Source organism: Macaca thibetana, chromosome 20 (genome assembly GCF_024542745.1).
Source record: "Macaca thibetana thibetana isolate TM-01 chromosome 20, ASM2454274v1, whole genome shotgun sequence".
Taxonomy (NCBI): domain Eukaryota; kingdom Metazoa; phylum Chordata; class Mammalia; order Primates; family Cercopithecidae; genus Macaca; species Macaca thibetana.
In genome coordinates, this window is record NC_065597.1 from 10,511,628 (window position 1) to 10,533,178 (window position 21,551).

At 41.6% G+C, this 21,551-nt stretch overlaps 1 protein-coding gene across 6 annotated transcripts in view; it reads left to right on the top strand.

Moving 5' to 3' along the window:
- The window catches only part of LRRC36 (leucine rich repeat containing 36), a 58,067-nt gene that overhangs the window by 35,568 nt on the left and 948 nt on the right, over positions 1-21,551 (top strand). For 2 of the 6 annotated variants that reach the window (XM_050773254.1, XM_050773259.1), the window contains exons 6-13: positions 336-460; positions 2,352-2,403; positions 4,066-4,506; positions 8,315-8,613; positions 12,805-12,970; positions 14,287-14,432; positions 16,230-16,353; positions 19,489-19,603. In XM_050773254.1, coding sequence (XP_050629211.1) covers positions 336-460; positions 2,352-2,403; positions 4,066-4,506; positions 8,315-8,613; positions 12,805-12,970; positions 14,287-14,432; positions 16,230-16,353; positions 19,489-19,603 — 1,468 coding nt within the window. The remainder of the gene's footprint in view (positions 1-335; positions 461-2,351; positions 2,404-4,065; positions 4,507-8,314; positions 8,614-12,804; positions 12,971-14,286; positions 14,433-16,229; positions 16,354-19,488; positions 19,604-21,551) is intronic. The other 4 variants (XM_050773257.1, XM_050773256.1, XM_050773255.1 and 1 more) reach the window with 4 other exon arrangements.

Consider the following 21,551-nt stretch of genomic DNA (forward strand, 5'->3'; position numbering starts at 1 on the left):
TTATTTATTAGCTTAGGAAATGTGCAAAGTATTTGCCTTCCACTCAGTTTCTGTTGAGCACTTCATAAATTATGAAGCCATTTCATATCCATTATCCTGTTTTAACCTGGCTCAACCCTAAGAGATAGAAAGTTTAGACTTTATCATCTCTGTTTTCCAAATGAAGTGAGAGATGTAGAGAAGTTAAGTGATTTGCTCAAATTCATGTGGTCTCCAAGTGGTGGCACCAGAACTAGCACTCAATCTTGTGACTTTCCTTTTAGTATCTTTCCATTAGACATGCTGTCTTTGAAGTCTGGTCAGTGCTTCATTGTATGCTTTTTCTTTTAACACAGACTCAAACAAAGGACTTTTTATTCCCTTCCCCAACCGAGAAATAAAGGATTCCCTAAGTACTTCTGCAACTCAGGGCAATGGTACACCTGATCAGAAATTAGACACCTTCCCACTGGGGACACAGGTAATGTATTCACTCTCCTGCTGATCTGTTGGCTAGTCAGTGATTAATACTGATAATTCAATGGTCTCTCAATTATTTATGAAGGTCTCAGAGGACTTGTTTGAAGGCATTTTAGACCCTTTTAAAGGAAAGGGCAGGACAGAATGTAGAGTACCTTCTCCATTAATTTCAATCTCCCATTTCCCTCTCTCTCACACTAACCTGTTATCTAATGTCATATATTTATACATATAACTTTAGCATATCTATGACAGGCATTTTGGTCCTCAAACAGGAATGCAACTGTTACAGTTTTTGGCTGGTTTTAAATTTTCTCCTCTCTATCCAGTATCTCCATCTCCTGTTGCCTTGCTTCTTACATTTTCTACCTCTGCCCTTTAATGCTGAGTCTTACATTTAAGGTATGACTTTCGCAAAGCTGCCTCTTCAGTGTAACAAAAAAAGTAAAGTTTAAGGGGTAAAGATGGCATGGAAGTTGTGGGCAATGGGAAGATAGAGATCATGCAAGATGGGGAGTAGTGAAAAATAAGGTTTTAGTGAAAAAATTGATGACAGAAGGGATGCAACCATTATGTAAGCCTTGTTTGTGTGAGTGAATATGATACAAGGAGCAGAACTGACTACTTTATATTCACCTGCTCCCTTTCTTTGCCTTTTCTTTGATATATTTATGAACAATAAAATTGTAGAAAATAGCCAGGAGGAGAAAGAAAAGCAGCAAAGGCTCTGATTGATCCATAATTTGGATAATCAAGACTGAATTAGTAAAAAGTACTATTCTTTTCAGTTCGGGTATAGACTACCTTCACCTTTTAAAAAAGATAAGCATTTAATCAGTTTCTTTGTTTTTGGAGATTCTACTTGGATGACTTAGAAACGATCTTAGTTACCATTTTTTTTTTTTTTTGAGGCGGAGTCTTGCTCTGTCGCCCAGGCTGGAGTGCAGTGGCGCGATCTCGGCTCACTGCAAGCTCCGCCTCCCGGGTTCCCGCCATTCTCCTGCCTCAGCCTCCCGAGTAGCTGGGACTACAGGCGCCGCCACCACGCCCGGCTAATTTTTTTGTATTTTTAGTGGAGACGGGGTTTCATTGTGTTAGCCAGGATGGTCTCGATCTCCTGATCTCGTGATCCACCCGTCTCGGCCTCCCAAAGTGCTGGGATTACAGGCTTGAGCCACTGCGCCCGGCCTTAGTTACCATTTTTTAAAACCATATTGACTTAAGGAAGTGGAGACAAAGAGTATTGCAATCTCCAGTTAAATAGCACTTCTTGGATTAAAAAGCAAACAAAAAAATGTCTCTGAAATTACTTCTTGAAGTGAGAAAAAAGGAAATTGAATAGTTTGCTGTATCTTTTTAGTTTAAGAATTAAGGAAGTGGGATTTCTTTCTCTCCATGACTACCAAAAAGACACTGAATACTTTAAGATAATTTTTTTAAAAGCAAACCCTAGATGGTTTTCTGTTTTGCTTTAATTCTTGCCTAGTTATGCCTCAGATTAATTTTCAGCCTATTAAAACCCCCTTAGCTTATGGTGGTTGTCAGCTTTACCAGCCGGTACAATAAGTATGAGAGTCCTTTAAACAGAAAAAGCAAAGTTGGAGAGTGGCCTCATCTACCTTGTATGCTGAGCTATCTAAAGCAGAGAAAGTACAGTCATTGTTTGCTATGATCTTTACCTCCTAAGGATATTCAAGCAACTCTAGAATCTCCTTGTATTGTGACTGTTTTAAAATAGACTTAAACTGGACCTTTGCTTAAAGGTCTGTTTCCCTAACTTGCAAGGATAGTCTTTCCCATTAACAGGAAAGTATTCTGAACCCCTGGTCTAATAAGCTCACATTTGAACACACATGGACTTCCTTCTACCTAAACTTTCAAACTTTTTTTAGACACAGGAAGTGGCAAGAAGGGAGATGCCAAGTGACAATCACCATGAAGATGGTAAATATTTTGCTCACTGAGTATTTTCCCCCATACTAATCAGAGAAGTCTGGATGTGATGGGATTTGGGAGATGAAGATGTCTCAATATGGGGGCCCTATTTAGTCAAATAATTTCTGCTTTCGTGAGGGACTGTCCTGGATGATTAGTAACCTGTAGGACTTCTCTGCCTAAAGAGTGGATATTCTGACCTCCTTTGTTCTTGATTTTTTTTGCATTGGCTGACTATTCTTTTTCTTACCTTTCTTGCCTTCTTTTGTATTTATTATTTTTTTATTCATCCATTTGTTTATCTCTACTAGTTTATAAGTTATATGCTTTTTCTATATTTTTAGTATTATTCCCCAAATGATAATATGTATCGTTAACTTACATAATGTTTAAATTGTTAATACCTTAAGTCTTCTTTTACATAATTCAAAAACCTTATAGTACTTTATTTCATTTACTCTTTCCTGACTTATATGTTGTTATTATGAATTTTAATTCTCTATATTTTTAAAGACTTCATAAGATAATATTTTTTATATAGTCAATGTAGATTTAAATCTATCCATTTATTAACCACTGTTTGCTCACTTCCTTTTTCTTCCCAGGCTTCCCTTCTGATATCATTTTCTTTTCCTTTTAGTGGTACATACTTTAATGTAGGTCTATTAGTGATAAGTTCTTTCAGCTTTTCTTTGTGTGATAATGCCTCTATTTCACTATCATTCTTGAAGGGTATTTTAGATGGATGTAGATTTCTAGGCAATTCGTTCTCTCTCTCTTTCTTCCCTTCCCACTTCCTTCCTTCCTTTTTTTTTTTTTGAGACAGGGTCTCAGTCTGTTGCCCAGGCTAGAGTAGAGTACAATGGCACAATCAGAGCTCATAATAACCTCAAACTTCTGGGCTTAAGCAATCCTCCCACCTCAGCCTCCCAAGTGTTAGGACTACCACCACACCTGGCTAATTAAAAAAATTTTTTTTCAGCCAGGAGCAGTGGCTCATGCCTGTAATCCCAGCACTTTGGGAGGTGGAGGCAGGTGGATCACCTGAGGTCAGGAGTTCGAGACCAGTGTGGCCAACATGGTGAAACTCTGTTTCTACAAGAAATACAAAAATTAGCCAGGCGTGGTGGTGCATGCCTATAATTCCAGCACTTTAGGAGGCTGAGGCGGGTGGATCACTTGAGGTCAGGAGTTGGAGACCAGCCTGGCCAACATGGTGAAACCCCGTCTCTACTAAAAATACAAAAACTAGCTGGGCATGGTGGCACATGCCTGTAATCCCAGTTACTCGGGAGGCTGAGGCACGAGAATTGCTTGCACCTGGGAAGTGGAAGTTGCCAAGAAGCCAAGATTGCACCACTACACTCCAGCCTGGGTGACAGAGTGAGACCCTGTCTCAAAAAAATAAAATAAAATAAAAGGAAAAGAATTTGTCTCCAGAATGTTATAGATTATTTACTGTTTACACAAAAGTCCCACATTTTATTAGTGGTGGTGGTGTTCCATGTGGAAGTCCTTTCATCACTTTATGCTACCATTAATCAGAATTATAAATCACCTCTTCCTGAGAGGTGTTTCTGGCAGAGAGTATGTTCAGTGAACAGAGGTACTCCCAGCTAGGCCACAAAGAATTCTTACCATGTTTTGTTTTTTTACCTTGGTGGTGTTTAGAGTTCAGACATTACTCGCCTCGTCAGTCCACAGTCCGATCCCCAGAGAAGATGACTAGAGAAGGGTACCAAGTATCTTTTTTGGACAATAAGTCTTCAGGTTCTTCTCCAGAAAAGGAATTGATACCAAAACCTGATACTTTTCAGCTTACCCATGATGCCTCGTTGAGTAAACGCCTGGATGTGGGTGATTCTAGCCAGATCCATCCCTATCAGTTACCTTCAGATGTTGGTCTGGAAAATTATGACAGTCATTATTCTCAAACTCTATCCCTGCATGGAAGTCTTGGTAAAAGGCCTCAGAGAAGCAAGAACTATCAAGAGTACAGCATAAAGCCTTCAAATGACATAAAGGCCACTGCTTCACATTCCTGTGGAGACTTATTGACTTCTCTGTCAAACCCCGACTCCAGCACTAGAAGGCTTTTGAAGCTTAGTTCAGGTAACAGCTTCCTGTCAGTTTACAGCTCTTCTTCATAGGCATGAAGGTAGAAGATATAACTGAAAATTTTGGAATTAACCCTTCTGAAATTGTATTAGCATTTCTTAAGTTGTATTTTAGGATCACCAGTGGTCCTTGGAACCTCCAGAAATCTATAGGGTATTAGTTTAACATGATATATATATATTAGGGAAAATTTGTAGGAAAGTGAGCATCACAGCTACTTGCTATTTTAGTTAAGTAGCATCCCAGGACATCTAGTCTTTACTCACAGTCACTTCTATTCTGAGTTACTTTCAGAAGAAGTTAGTTTCAGGTCGGGCACGGTGGCTCATGCTCGTAATCCCAGCACTTTGGGAGGCTGAGCTGGGCGGATCATGAGGTCAGGAATTCAACACCAGCCTGGCCAACATGGGAAAACCCCATCTCTACCAAAAATACACACACACACACACGCACTCACAAAAATAGCTGAGCATGGTGGCGTGCACCTGTAATCCCAGCTACTCAGGAGGCTGAGAGGCAGGAGAATTGCTTGAATCTGGGAGGCAGAGGTTGCAGTAAGCCAAGATCAGGCCATTGCACTCCATGGGCAACAGAGCAAGACTCCGTCTTGAAAACAAAAACAAAAGTTAGTTTCAGAGTTAGTGACAGAGATCACTCTTCTGTTACTTATTCAACCAAACTCATTGAACACCTACAGTGTCCCAGACACTGTTCTAACTCTGGAGATAAAGTAGCAAACAAAATAAAGTTCCATGTATATTTTACCATAATAAGAAGACAATCCCTACTTTCATGGAGCTTATATTCTCATGGGGTAAGACACATGATAAACATTTTAACATGTAAATATATGTCAGGTTATGGTAAGTGCTGTGGAAAAAATTATATAAGGGCACAGAGCATGATAAGGAGGAGGTGATGCTTTAGACAGAATGGTCCAGAAAGCTTCTCTGATGAGGCACCATAAAAGTAGAGACTTGAATGAGTGTAAGCCATGTGGGTCTGGGAGGAGAACTTTCTACACAGTGGGAATAAATGCAAAAGTCCTGAGGCTGGAACATACTTTTCATGTTCCAGGAACCTCAGGGAGGCCAGTGTGGCTGCAGCAAAGAAAGTAGAGTGTATAGCTGAAGTAACAAAGATGCCAGACTTTTATTCTGGGTGAGATCAGAAGGAGTTGGAGGGTTTGTAGCAAGGGAGTGATGTGATCTCACTTAAGAATTACTGTGGATGTCGGGTTGAGAATAGACTATGGGGAGCAGGGTAGAATTTTTTTAAAAATGCTTTAAGAGATTGGAATCAGCGTAACAGAAAATGATGGCTTGGGCTAGACAGATAGCGGTGGAGGTGGTGAGAAGTAGTCAGATTCTGAATATGTTCTGAAGATGACACTCCATGGTTTGCTGATGGATCCAGGATGAAGTGTGGGAGAAAGGGTTAACGATGATTCTGTGGTTTTGAGTCTGAATAACTAGAAGAACAGAGCTTTCATTTACTAAGATGGAAAAGAATGGGAGATACAGATTTTAAGATAAATATCAAGAGTTGGGTTTTAGACATCTTAAGTTTCAGGTGCCTTATTAAAACTTTCCAGAGATGCCAATTTGGTAATTGGACATACTAGTGCAGAGTTTAGGGAAGAAGGTATGGCTGGAAATATAAATTTGGAGATTATAAGTGTATGGGTGACAGTAAAACTGTGAGACTGGGTGAAATCTCACTGAAAGAGTAAATATAGATAGAAAAGGGATCTGAGGACTGGTCCTGAGCCCTCCAACAATTAGAAGTAGATAAAGAGAAACCATCATGGAGAGTGAGAAAGCAGCAGCCAGTAAGATAGAGGGGAAAAAACCAAGAGGAAGTGATATACTGGAAGCTAAGTGAAGAATGTGTTTCAAGAATGAGGGAGTCATCAAAGCTAGGTCAAATGCTTCTTCTGATAGGGAGGGAGGGAGCCTGGGACTGAGAAGTGATTATGGTATTCGGCAATGAAGAAGGCATTAGTGAACAGCTTCAGGGGATGCATAAGAATGAAAGCCTCACTGAGGTGAATTCAAGAAAAAATTGGAAGCAAGGCAGTAGAGTTATTGAATATAGACAACCCTTGTGTTAGTCTGTTCTCACACTGCTAATAAAGACATACCCAAGACAGGGTAATTTATAAAGGAAAGAGGTTTAATTGACTCACAGTTCCACATGGCCGGGGAGGCCTCACAATCATGGCAGAAGGTGAATGAGGAGCAAAGTCATGTCTTACATGGTGGCAGGCAAGAGAGCTTGTGTGGGGAAACTCCCCTTTATAAAACCATCAGATCTCATGAGACTTACTGTCACCAAGAACAGCATGGGAAAGACCCGCCCCCATGATTCAGTTACTTCCCACCAGGTCCCTCCCTTGTCATGTGGGAATTATGAGAGCTACAATTCAAGATGAGATTTGGTTGGGGACACCGCCAACCCATATCAACCCCTTCAAGGAGTTTTGCAGTAAAAGGAAGCAAAGAAATGGAACTGTAGCTGGAGAGGGGATGGGGTCAAGGAGATCCTGGTAGAAATGATCTAGTGGAGGGAAAACTGATGATGCCAGGGAGAAAAGGGACCATTATAAAAAATGGAATCCAGTCCACCAGTGGAGACGCTGGCTTTAAATAAAAGCACAGATAGTTCATCTATTGTAATAAGAAGGAAGGCAGAGAATTTAATACAAATACAAGAGAGTTGGTAGATTTAATGGTGTGATCACGTAGATGTTTTCTTTGATTGCCTCTCAGTGAAATAAAGGAGGTTGGCACCTGGGAGTAAGAAGGGAAGAGAAGGTGTTGGAAGTTTGAAAAGAGATGTGGGCCGGGCGCAGTGGCTCAAGCCTGTAATCCCAGCACTTTGGGAGGCCGAGACGGGCGGATCACGAGGTCAGGAGATCGAGACCATCCTGGCTAACATGGTGAAACCCCGTCTCTACTAAAAATACAAAAAAATTAGCCGGGCGTGGTGGCGGGCGCCTGGAGTCCCAGCTACTCGGGAGCCTGAGGCAGGAGAATGGCGTGAACCCAGGAGGCGGAGCTTGCAGTGAGCTGAGATCCAGCCACTGCACTCCAGTCTGGGTGACAGAGCAAGACTCCATCTCAAAAAAAAAAAAAAAAAAAGAAAAGAGATGTGAAATATTTGTCTCAGAGAATAGAAGAGTAAATTGGCCAAAGTATTATATTAGGAGAGGCCGGGCACAGTGGCTCACGCCTGTAATCCCAGCACTTTGGAAGGCCGAGGCCAGCAGATCACTTGAGGCCAGGAGTTCAAGACCAGCATGGCCAAGATGGTAAAACCCCATCTCTACTAAAAATACAAAAATTAGCTGGGCGTGGTTGTGCCTGCCTGTAGACCCAGCTACTCGGGAGGCTGGGGCAGGAGAATATCTTGAACCCGGGAGGCAGAGGTTACAGTGAGCCGAGATTGTGCCACTGCACTCCACCCTGGGCAACAGAGCGAGACTCTTAAAAAAAAAAAAAATAGAAGGACTGGGCACCACTAAGTCATGAGTGGTGCAGTTACAATAGTGGTCATGAGTTTAAAGTTAGAAAGGTCAGAACAGATGCGTTTCGTTCTCCAGCTATGTTCCCCTGCTCTGGTGTAGGCTTGGAATATGTGGACAGTTGGATTTAACCAGAGTTGGAGTTTTGTCAAAGAGTTGAGGATGTATGCTAGGGAGTGGTTATTATGACCCTTGGACTACAGGCCAGGTATGGATAGAAGTGAGACATGAGGGAGTCAAGGGGCAGGTTCATCTCTCAGCCTGTTTCCTCCACAGATCTGTATGCCACAACCCATCTCAACAGTGACCCTGCTCTATTCGTCAATGTAGAGCAACAATTATCTACCAGCCTCGGTGATTTAACACCAGCACACGGTTCTGTCCCAAACAACGCTGTCCTGGGAAACAGGACAACTCCTCTGCGGACACTGCTGTTGTCTCCTGGGACTTCAGAAGACAGAAAGATTTTTACTAAGAGGTCATTAAGCCCATCGAAGAGAGGATTCAAATGGAAGGACAATATCCTTGCCAACCTGAATCTAAAGCATGGTTTCCAAGACGCTACAGGCAGCGAGGCAAGTATTGGCTTGTTTGTGTTTGTGCAAGAAACATGTCAGCTTGAAGACCAGAATGAGGGTTCTGTTGGGAGTGGAGGTGGTTCTGACCAACAGAGCTAGAAATTCAAAGAGATTTTTAGAGGCTGGTGGCTAACGCTGCCAAGCTAATGTCTGTTGAACCTTCTGCTCTTGGGAAAGTCATTCCCCCACTGCTGCCATTTTCTCACTTATATCACAGGGAGAACTGTCCCTGATCTACTTCCAGCTGAAGATTGAACTCTGTAGCATCTATGTTTACAGTCTCATCATATTTACACATTTGCTTCAGCCGCACATTAAATAGTTCTTATAAAAGCATTGCTTCAGGCTGGGCACAGTGTCTCACACCCATAATCCCAGCACTTTGGGAGGCTGAGTGGGTGGATCACCTGAGGTCAGGAGTTCAAGACCAGCCAGGCCAACATGGCAAAACCCCATCTCTGCTAAAAAATACAAAAATTAGCTGGGTGTGGTGGCACGCACCTGTAGTGCCAGCTACTCTACTCAGGAGGCTGAGGCAGGAGACTCACTTAAACCCCGGAGGTGGAGGTTGCAGTGAGCCGAGATTGCACCACTACACTCCAGCCTGGGTGACAGAGTGACTCAGTTTCATAAAAAAAATAATAATAATAAAAGCATTGCTTTGCTTTTCTGTCTAGAAGTTAAAACAATTTAAATTTTTTTTCCAATGTAGCAGCAAACAAGATGAATTAGATTATCCAAGGGATTTTTAGCTGACAGTAGTTCAGAGAATGAATGAAAAATCAAGAACCATTCCCATATAAACAGTATACATGTAATTCATTTTATAAAATATCCTAGTGACTGGGCGCGGTGGCTCACACCTGTAATCCCAGCACTTTGGGAGGCCGAGGCGGGCGGATCACCTGAGGTTGGGAGTTCAAGACCAGCCTGACCAACATGGAGAAACCCCATCTCTATTAAAAATACAAACTTAGCCGGGCTTGGTGGTGCATGCCTGTAATCCCAGCTACTTGGGAGGCTGAGGCAGGAGAATCGCTTGAACCCAGGAGGAGGAGGTTGTGGTGAGCCGAGATGGAGCCATTGCACTCCAGCCTAGACAACAGAGTGAGACTCTGTCTCCAAAAAAAATAATAAAATAAAATAAAATATCCTAGTATGATAGTGTCATACAATAAAACTTTATCATTACTAGTTCTCAGCAAGTTTTGCTTCTGCCTTTGCATACATCCCTTGTGGAGAATGCCTTCTACTCTCCTCTCTTGTCTTTTTGAATGTTCATTTTTCTCCAGGTTCTACTTCCATCATGAGGAAGATCCATCCATGTGGTTAGAGGAACCCCAGCTCTTAGGGTCTTCTCTTCCCTTGTACCCAAGAATCTTTGCGATAGGAACCATTTGTCAATCATTTACTGCCCTGTAAGGAAGCAGGAGATTTGGTCAAAAACAGCCATTTCTAGTTACTTATTTTTCAGTTGTTGGAAATCTTACACATTGGGGTGGGTTTACAGAGTTTTTGTTGGTTTGTTTGGAGTGCTTTTGTTTATGTTTTTGTTTTTTACTCTTTAAAGACTTTCTATTCAGTTTTCAGAACTTTGGAAGTGGCTGTAATTTTTGTGCACCAAAGGGGGCAGTCTTGTAATGTTTTCTTTAGTTTTTTGGTCTCTTTTCATTCTCAGTCCCCCATGCTTATTTTACCAGACAAGAACATTAACTGTGTGTTAATGTATTCAGTGTGAAGATCCAGCAACATTTAGCATATTTGGGATGTTATATTAATCAGACATGTTCTAGGAAATTTTTTAACCTCTATTTCATGTTATATTGTTAAAATCTGGCTAGATGCTATGGCTCACACCTATAATCCCAACACTCTGGGAGGCCAACGTGGGAGATTACTTGAAGCCAGGAGTTTAAGACCATCCTGGGCAACACAGGAGACCCTCTCTCTACAAAAAATAAAAATAAATAAACAAATAAATAATTGTTAAAATTTCAATATGCTTTTCTAGACGATCTTAAAAACTCCTTTTTTTCTGTTAGACATTATTTTTATCTTTATGGAAAGCTTTAAAACAGCTGCTTGAATATAAATAAAAAAGAAATATACTCTTTAATTTCTGAAAGGTGTAAGTCATCTGTAATTCCAGCACTTTGGGAGGCAAGGCAGGCAGATCACCTGAAGTCAGGAGTTTGAGCCCATCCTGGCCAACATGGTGAAACCCCATCTCTACTAAAAATACAAAAAATTAACTGGGTGTGGTGGTACATGCCTATAGTCCCAGCTACTCAGAAGGGTGAGGTAGGAGAATCACTTGAACCCGGGAGGCAGAGGTTGCAGCGAGCCAAGATCGGGCCACTGCACTCCAGCCTGGGTGACAAAGCAAGACTCTGTCTCAAAAAAAAAAAAAAAAAAAAAACACCAGGCATGGTGGCTCATGCCTGTAATCCCAGCACTTTGGGAGGCCGAGGCAGGCAGATCACTTAAGCCAGGAGTTTTTGACCAGCCTGGCCAACTTGGCAAAACCCTGTCTCCACTAAAAATACAAAAATTAGCTGGACATGGTGGTACACACCTGTTATCCCAGCTACTTGGGTGACTGAGTCATGAGAATTGCTTGAACCTGGGAGGCAGAGGTTGCAGTGAACTGAGATCATGCAACTACAGTCCAGCCTGGGCAATAAAGCAAGACCCTATCTCAATAAATAAATAAATAAATAAATAAATAAATAAATAAATAAAATATAGAATTAGCCAGGCACAGTGGTGCACACCTGTAGTTCCAGCTATTCCAGAAGCTGGAGTAGGAGTATCGCTTGAGCCTGGGAGTTCAAGGCTACAGTGTGCCAAGATCACACCATTGCACACCAGCCTGGGTACAGAGCTAGACTCTGTCTTAAATAAAATATTATAGAATATTTATGTTTATTATATATTAATATATTAAATATAAGCTTACTTTGAGTTATAATTTTTTATATTACTCCCCAATTTATTTTATAAAATATAATACTATATATATATTTTTTTTGAGACAGAGTCTCACTCTGTCGCCCAGGCTGGAGTGCAGTGGCCCGATCTCAGCTCACTGCAAGCTCCGCCTCCCGGGTTCACGCCATTCTCCTGCCTCAGCCTCCCGAGTAGCTGGGACTACAGGCGCCCGCCACCTCGCCCGGCTAGGTTTTTTGTATTTTTTAGTAGAGACGGGGTTTCACCATGTTAGCCAGGATGGTCTCGATCTCCTGACCTTGTGATCTACCCACCTCAGCCTCCCAAAGTGCTGGGATTACAGGCATGAGCCACCAGGCCTGGCCTGAAATTTTCTATTAAAATTTATCATATAAGATACTGTTACCTTTGAAATTATCCTTGAATATCTTATGTTTTTGTCTTGGACATAAATAATATTATGCTACTCAAATCCAAACTGAAAGATGAAATCATCTTTTTTTTTTTTTTCTTTTTTGAGACGGCATCTGCAGTAGCACAATCTCGGTTCACTGCAAGCTCCGCCTTCTGGGTTCACACCATCCTCCTGCTTCAGCCTCCCGAGTAGATGCAACTACAGGCACCCACCACCACACCCGGCTAATTTTTTTTTGTATTTTTAGTAGAGACGGGGTTTCACCATGTTAGCCAGGATGGTCTTAATCTCCTGACCTTGTGATCCACCCACCTCAGCCTCCCAAAGTGCTGGGATTACAGGCATGACCACCGCACCCAGCCGAAATCATCTTTCTTTTTCACTTTTTAAGTAGTCTAGGCTAGGCGAGGTGGCTCATGCCTGTAATCCTAACACTTTGGGAAGCCGAGGCGGGCGGATCACAAGGTCAGGAGTTGGAGACCAGCCTGGCCAATATGGTGAAATTCTGTCTCTACTAAAAATACAAAAATTAGCCGGGCATGGTGGCACATGCCTGTCCCAGCTACTTGTGAGGCTGAGGCAGAAGAATCGCTTGAACCCAGGAGGCAGAGAGATTGCAGTGAGCCCAGATCGCACCAGTGCACTCCAGCCTGGGCGACAGAGCAAGACTCCGTCTCCAAAAAAAAAAAATTAAAAAAAAAAAAAAAAAAAAAAAAGTCTAAATGTCTACATACTTACTTCCCTTATTATATAAGAATGACAAATGGTTGGGTTTTTTGTTTGTTTGTTTTTCCTTTTTTTTTTTTTTTTTTTTTTCTCTTGAGCCTCTCTCTAGTGACCTGGGTAGCTTGCACGGTTTGCCTGGAAACCACAGTCCCCCAATCTCTGCCAGAACCCCCCATGTGGCCACTGTCCTCAGACAGCTCCTGGAGCTTGTGGATAAGCACTGGAATGGCTCTGGCTCCCTCCTCCTGAACAAGAAGTTTCTTGGTGAGTGAATGCATTCTCTGTCCCTAGAGAGGAGCTGGACTTTGCCTCTACTCTGTGTTCTGCTAAAAACCACTTAGCCCACTTCACTTGCAAGGAAAGTTGTTCTCATGATCACATCCTAAAACATCTCAGAAACACCATAGTTAACAAATCTGCATTTTTCTCATATTCTTCTTCATTATTTTTTAAAAGCAGCACCTTTTCTAATTGTTTTGTAACGATTGTTTTGTTCCTCCTGTGAATATTTGGTAGTCTTTGGTATTATATAGAGTAACCAGATATATAAATTAATGACTACATTAATTTTTTAAAAGATTTTGTGATCCTTGGGAAAGTGCCAATAATGAATACAACAGAAATTGGGTTTGATCATCAGAGTTTTGAGATGACTGTTAGAATGTTATGATTTGAAAAACTCGAATGAGTAAATGACCTGGACTCTCTTTAGGGTTCGTTTTTTAGAAACATGGGAGAAAACAGTTTTGCAAATGTTGGCTTCATGCATTTATTTGTTGTTATTTTCTTTTTGATGCTTAACATGTTTATTGGCTATTTAATAGAAGAATAATTAAGGAAATTTTGTTGGTGGTAAAAGTTTAAGTAAAAACTAGAAACTTGGCTGGGTACGGTGACTAACGCCTGTAATCCCAGCACTCTGGTAGGCTGAGGTGGGTGGATCATGAGGTCAGGAGTTGGAGACCAGCCTGGCCAGCATGATGAGATCCCATCCTTACTAAAAATACACAAATTAGCTGGGCATGGTGGTGTGCACCTGTAATCCCAGCTACTCGGGAGGCTGAGGTAGGAGAGTTGCTTGAACCTGGGAGGTGGAGCTTGCAGTGAGCCGAGATCGTGCCATGGCACTCCAGCCTGGGCAACAGAGCAAGACTCTGTCTCGGAAAAAACCAAACAAACGAAAAAAACAAAAAAACTAGAAACTTGAAAGTGGTTTGGGGTTAAAAAAAACTTTTTAAAAAATGTCTAAAGGGACATCCAGAAGAAGAAATCCTGACACAGTTATTTTCCTTCTCATGTTGACCTATTGCTCCCATTTTGTAGGAAATTATCCCCAGGACCACTAATCAATGACTAAGGAATCATGCACTCACAAGGGGCTGCTGTTGTTTCTCCACAGAGGATGTAGGATATAATTTCTTATCCTCTTAAAAACACCTCTGTCTGCCACTTACTAAGTTCTGGTAAAAAGGAGATACTAGATTACCCTATTTGATCCAGAGAGCTGAGAGTTACTGACTAGGAATGCTGTGCTTTAGCTTTTAAGATTGGCCCGTGTGCCCATCCTGAATTTTTGGCAGGTCCTGCCCGAGATTTGCTTCTGTCTTTGGTAGTCCCGGCTCCTTCTCAGCCGAGGTGTCGCTCACATCCTGAAGACACGACGAAAGCCTTCTGCAGGAGGGAGCTTGAACTGAAGGAGGCTGCGCAGCTGGTCCCTAATGACATGGTATGCCCCTCTCATCTCCCTTTAGAAAAGGACAGAGCAGCAGGACTACAACGTCTCTGTGCCCTAACGATCAGCATCACCATGAACACCTAACCAAAATATGGAAAAAGTCTGGGCACAGCAGGAATATAAAACTTGCTAGGACAGGGACAACTTGGAGGTTCTGCAGGGATGACTCCCTCATCCTAACCCTAATCCAAAAATTCTAAAGAAAGACTTGAAATGAGAAAAAACAAACAAAAATTCCAAAAAACTCTAAGTGGAAATGTTTAGGATAATGTTCTTGAAGGTTATGGTTTGATCCCAGTGAATGTATCTCGGATTGTCTTTCCTCTCTTCTAAGGGAGCTGAGAGCCCTGAAACAGGGGCCAGGGGCTGGGGGCCATTCTAGAGCATCAGCCTGCTGGCTCTAGGAGAAGAAGCAGCAACTCGTATCCCCATGCTTTTTTCCTTTTTCTCTTTTCTTCTCTTCTCTTCTCTTCTCTTTTCTCTTCTTCCTTTTCTTTTCTTTTCTTTTCTTTTCTTTTCTTTTCTTTTCTTTTTTTTCGTAAGGCAGAGTCTTGCTCTGTTTCCCAGCCTCGAGTGCAGTGGCACAATCTTGGCTTACTGCAACCTCTGCCTCCCGGGTTCAAGCAATTCTCCCTGCCTCAGCCTCCCAAGTAGCTGGGATTACAGGTGCCCACCACCACGCCCGGCTAATTTTTGTATTTGTAGTAGAGACAGGGTTTCGCCATATTGGCTGAGGTGGTCTCAAACTCCTGACCTTAGGTGATCTGCCCATCTTAGCCTCCCAAAGTGCTGGGATTACAGGCATGAGCCACTGTATCCGGCCAGCCTTTTTTTTTTTTTTTTTTTTTTTTTTTTTTTTTTGAGATGGAGTCTCACTCTATCGCCAGGCTGGAGTGCAATGGTGCTATCTTGGCTCACTGCAACCTCCGCCTCCCAGGTTCAAGCGATTCTCCTGCCTCAGCCTCCCAAGTTGCTGGGACTATAGGCACACACCACCATGCCCAGCTAATTTTTGTATTTTTAGTAGAGACGGGGTTTCACCATGTTGGCCAGAATGGTCTCGATCTCTTGACCTCATGATCCACCTGCCTCAGCCTCCCAACGTGCTGAGATTACAGGCGTGAGCCACTGCACCCAGCCTCAGCCGCCTTTTCTTAACATTAGAGGATTTTCAAACACCAAGTTCAGTTCTAGAAACTTTAGATAGATGATAGATGACTAAGAATGCTGGCCACTTGTCAAAATGACCATTTGTTCTGCAAGAGTAGTAGATAACTCATAAGAAAGATTGCTAGTCCATGTAATAAATTTGTTTACTGCATCTGAGCTGTATTTACCAATGAATTAAAATTCTAGTGAGAAAAAAGATGCTGACTTCCAATCATTTTATCACTAAATAGAGGAAAAGTCAGTTCTCTAAACACACCTCAGCATGTCAGATTCTTTTATTTTTTATTTTTTGAGATAGATTCTCACTCTGTCGCCTAGGCTGGAGTGCAATGGCACTATCTCAGCTCACTGCAACCTCTGCCTCCCAGATTCAAGCAATTCTCCTGTCTCAGCCTCCCGAGTAGCTGGGGTTACGGGCACACACCACCACGCCCAGCTAATTTTTTGTATTTTAGTAGAGACGGGGTTTCACCGTGTTGCCCAGGCTGGTCTCGATCTCCTGAGCTCAGGCAATCCACCCACCTCAGCCAAAGTGCTATGATTACAGGCGTGAGCCATCACACCCAACCTAGAATGTCAGATTCTTAATGTATTTGTATTTTGTTTTCTAATCTAAAGGAGAGTTTGAAGCAAAAACTGGTCAGAGTGCTGGAGGAAAACCTCATTTTGTCAGAAAAAATTCAACAGTTGGAGGAAAGTGCTGCCATCTCAATTGTGAGTGGGCAACAATCACATACTTATGGTAAGTTGAGGAAAGCCATGATATATGGGGCCTCGCAAGACAACTGTTTGTTTATAGATGACCAATTTAGTAACCTTCATCATGCTAGCTCACATGGCTGCCTTTGGCCTATTTGGTCATCAGTTTTCCTGGCAGTTAACAGAAACAATCATCTTGCCTCAGAGAATTGTAATGCAGGTGGCTTGAGTTACCAGATGAAGCTCTTGTCAGTGGAAAGCATGTTCAAATATTACTATTGCCATTAATTTTGAGAATGACACATGCTTTTGTGATTGTAACACTAAGAACATGTTCTTTATAGAAAGTTTGGAAAATACAAGGAAAATATAACCCCATGATCCAGCAATAACTTCCATTCGTGTTTTTGGTATATTTTCTTCTCCCTCACTTCTCTGTATGTTTTTAACTCCAAATTAAAAATTGTGGATGGGCAGGTGCAGTTGCTCACACCTATAATCCCAGCACTTTGGGAAGACAAAGCAGGAGGATTGACTGAGTCCAGGAGTCTGAGACCAGTCTGAGAAACATAGTGAGAACCCGTCTCTACAAAAAATAAGAACTTAGCCAGGCATGGTGGTGTGCACCTATAGAGCTAAAGAGGCTGAGGCAGAAGGATCACTTGAGCCCAGTAGTTCAAGGTTAGAGTAAGCCTTGATCATGCCACTGCAATCCAGCCTGGGCGAATGAGAGACCCTGTTTCAAGAAAAATAATAATAAAAATAGGCCAGGTGCGGTGGCTCATTCCTGTAATTCCAGCACTTTGGGAGGCCAAGGTGGGCGGATCACTTGAGCTCAGGAGTTCAAGACCAGCCTGGCCAACATGGTGAAACCCTGTCTCTACTAAAAATATAAAAATTAGCTGGGCTTGGTGGCAGGTGCCTGTAATCCCAGCTACTCGGGAGGCTGAGGTATGAGAATTGCTTGAACCCAGGAGGCAGAGGTTGCAGTGAGCTGAGCACTCTAGCTTGGGCAACAGAGCAAGACTCCCGCTCAAATAATAATAATAATAATAATAATAATAATAATAATAAATAATAATAAAACTGTGTCCTGGTTTTAAAAAAATAATTTACATATAATTAGATGCACACATTTTAAGTTTGATCTCAATCAAAATACAGAACATTTCTAGAAAGTTTCTTCATACCTTTTTATAGTCAGTTTCCCCTACTCTTGACCTCAAATAATCACAGACTTGCTTTCTACATCCTAATGTTATTAATTTCATAGTATAGGCATTTCTACAATATCACAAGAGTATACCATATTTGTCTGTTTAGTCCTCTAGTTGTTTTTATAATGGTTATATATTTAGAATAAAATGATTTTAAATTATTTCTAAACATTCAAAAGAAAGACCTGAAGTGAAGGAAAAGACCCTAGAATCAAATACTTTTCTGAGATTAACCTTCTTCCCTTTTGATGGAGCTGAGAGTTCTAATATTTAATATTTATACTATTATAAATAATGCTGCTATTAATGTCTATGTACGGAAATCTTTGTGTACATTTCAGACTATTTTCCTAGGAGACGGTCCTAGAAGTAGAATTAGTGAGTCAAAAGATGGGATATTTTTGAGGCTTTTGTCATATAAATCACTTCCAAGAAAGTTGTTTCAGTTTACACCCACCTCAGCAGTGTACTTGAATGCCTCTTTCACTCCACTCTGCCAACACTGGGCATTTTTTCAAAATTTGCCATTGTGATAAGTGAAAAATAATATCCTATTTAAGTCTTAATTGTACTACTTTATTATCAGCATAGTTTAGGTCAGTATTTTAGATACAGTTTGCCCTTGACAGACTAGCTTAGCACCCCTAACAAATTATGGGTACATGGATTTATATGAGGAACTCGATTTCGAAGTTCTGCAATGGAAGCACTGAATTTCCATTGTTAAATCTCGGCACTAAATAAATAATTAAATAATTCTCAGCACTATCTGATACTCACAAGCCTGAATAATCAAGGTATCAGTCTCCACTTACCTACTTTGAAATTAAAAGTAGGTATTTGTCCACTATACACTTACTTTCATTCAGCCAAGAGACCCAGTATACTATTTTGGCTTACTGGTGATAAACAAGCTTTTGTGGCCTTGTTTTCCACCTTCTAGAACCCTCTTACTCAAGATGTGATCCACATATATCACCTGGGAGCTTGCTAAACAAGTGGGGCCTCACCTCAGGCCTACTGCATTAAAATATATTTTTAGCAAGATCCCCAGGTGATTTGTAAGCATATTAAAGTTTAAGGCTGGGCACAGTGGCTCACGCTTGTAATCCCAACACTTTGGGAGGCCGAGGTGGGTGGATCATCTGAGATCAGGAGTTCGACACCAGCCTGGCCAACATGGTGAAACACTGTCTCTACTAAAAATACAAAAATTAGCAGGGCGTGGTGGCATGTGCCTATAATCCCAGCTACTCGGGAGGCTGAGGGAGGAGAATTGCTTGAACCTAGGAGGTGGAGGTTGCAGTGAGCTGAGATCAAGCCATTGCACTTCAGCCTGGGCAACAAGAGCGAAACTCCGCCTCAGGAAAAAAAAAAAAAAAAAGGTTTAAGAAGCACTATTATAGAAGATTGGCATCATTACAACCAGAGTTCCTGTTCTTTTACCTCCTTGTCATTGCAGGTAATGGTAGCATATTGGGGAAGCTAGGTATGAGTGTCTTAGGCACAAATTCAGTTTCTACAAATATTAATTGAGTTATTACTATGTGCCCGACACCATTCTAGATGTTTTCACGTACTACGTAGGGAGTGAAGGATGTACAAAACAAACTAAAATGGAGAATATGGAGTGAGACCCAATATCTATTGACTGCCTATGCTAAGTGAGGGTAGGTGTCTCACTGAATCCTCATAACAGTGCTAAGGAGCAAGGTTATTAGCTCTAATAAAAGTCAGAAAAATGAACCTACACATGCAATATTAAGTGGCTGAAGTTTAACTCAGATCTGTTGCCAACCCCTGTATTCTTACCACCATATCTCCTATACTCAAGTAAGGAAATGGAGTGTGAAGTTGGGTGCCATGGGGCACTCTCAAGATGTCCATCTGAATACTTATATTCTGCTCAAAGACTAGCAGCTTGGAATCCTTTTCACCCCTGGCTACTGTGCCCTTTGTAGATGATCTTCTGCACAAAAACCAACAGCTGACCATGCAGGTGGCTTGCCTGAACCAGGAGCTTGCCCAGCTGAAAAAACTGGAGGAGACAGTTGCCATTCTCCATGAAAGTCAGAGGTAGGAGAGGGTCTATCTAGCTTGCTTCTAGAAGCAGATATTTACTCCTTTTGTCTCCTTTGTTTTGCTTGGAAAGTTAATATCTATGCACTTTGCAAGTGAACTCCATTCTGTGTGTAAACCTCCTGTATCTGGCCAGTTAGCTCAGGGATCATAAAAATTACTGCTTCCCAGAACACATCAGGGACTAATCGTCTTTGTTGGCATTGGTGGGTTGCAACACCTTGATAATTAGCTTCTCACTGGATCTGATGGGACCTTTGTTTGTGTCAGTTAACTTTTCTGGGAGGTCAGTACATACCCCTAAAATCGGCCATCTGGCTCCTCTGCAAAATGCCTGCTATTGGTCACAGAAGACATCAAGAGCACTTGGCAGGGAGTGATAGGGAAAGAACCCAAAGTGTGTTGTTTCCTTCAGAGGAGCTCAACAGCATCAGTCCTTAAAGAACAGCACCCCTGGCCAGGTGTGGGGGCTCACGCCTTAATCCCAGCACTTTGGGAGGCCAAGGCAGGTGGATCATGAGGTCAAGAGATTGAGACCATCCTGGCCAACATGGTGAAACTCCGTCTCTACTAAAAATACAAAAATCAGCTGGGCGTGGTGGCACACGCCTGTAGTCCCAGCTACTGGGGAGGCTGAGACAGGAGAATCACTTGAACTCAGGAGACGGAGGTAGCAGCAAGTCGAGATCGTGCCATTGCACTCCAGCCTGTTGACAGAGCGAGACTCCATCTCAAAAAAAAAAAAAAAAAAAAAAGCACCCCCAGGATACAGGCCAGGCAAAAAAAAAAAAAAAAAATCAGAAGAGACCTCAAGACTATGGCTACATTTAGAGAAGTCCTTGAGATTTTGGCTTGCCAATAATATACATTTACGAGGACTTTTGCTGCAGTTTAAATATAAGCACTCCATCCCCAAACCTTCAACCTCCTACCTCACTTCCTGATTTTCATTTGGTTAGCTTTATATTCAGAGGATTAGACCCAGAACCATTCTGGATTTGTCTGAAAAGCTTTTCATTATAATTATTTCAAACATTACAAAAGTAAAGAAAATAGCATAATACGGTTCTCAAACTTGGGTATGCCTCCAAATTAACTCAAAGGGCGTGTTGAAATGCAGATTACTGGGCCTTATCCCACAATTTTTAAGTCAGCAGGTCTGCGTTGGGAACTGAACATCTGCATTTCTAACTAGCTTTTGGGTGATGCTATTGCTGCTGGTCTGGGGACCACACTTTGAAAACATTAGGATATATTGCTTTAGTGATGTACAGTCAAAATACTCTCTTTTAAATTAACCAGAAATAATCCTTCTGAAACCATACAGGTTCACTTGTTTTATTTTGCCTTGGATTCTTAGGGAATTTTAAAAATAATTTTGATTTAATCTTGTTTTCATAATTATGTAAAACATTTACACAGTCCCAATGTCAACTTATAGAGTTATTTTATAGAAATAAGATAAATCTGGAAAAATCCAGCTTCCTCTCCTGTCTTTGCTGTCCTTTCCTTCCCTCCCACCATCCTTCTATTGTAGGTGTGGGTGTATATTTGTATTCCTCCATTATTACATAAGAAGACACAGTGTTGCTTTAACATTTCATCTTGAAAATCCATTCATAGTGGTGTATAGAGTTAGTTCTCATTCCTTTTTCTAACTGCATAGTGCTCAGTTCTGTGGATGATATACCACTTATTTAATTAGTCCTCTGTTGATGGACATTTAGTTTAACATATTTTGCCATTAAAGATAGTGCTATAATGAATAGTATCGTGCATACATTTTTTTTTTTCGGCCAGTGTGTGGATGGCTTTTAACATTAGATGGTAATACAGGCCAGGTGTGGTGGCTCGAGCCTGTAATCCGAGCACTTTGGAAGGCCGAGGCAGGTGGATCATTTGAGGTCAGGAGTTTGAGACCAACCTGGCCAACATGGTGAAACCT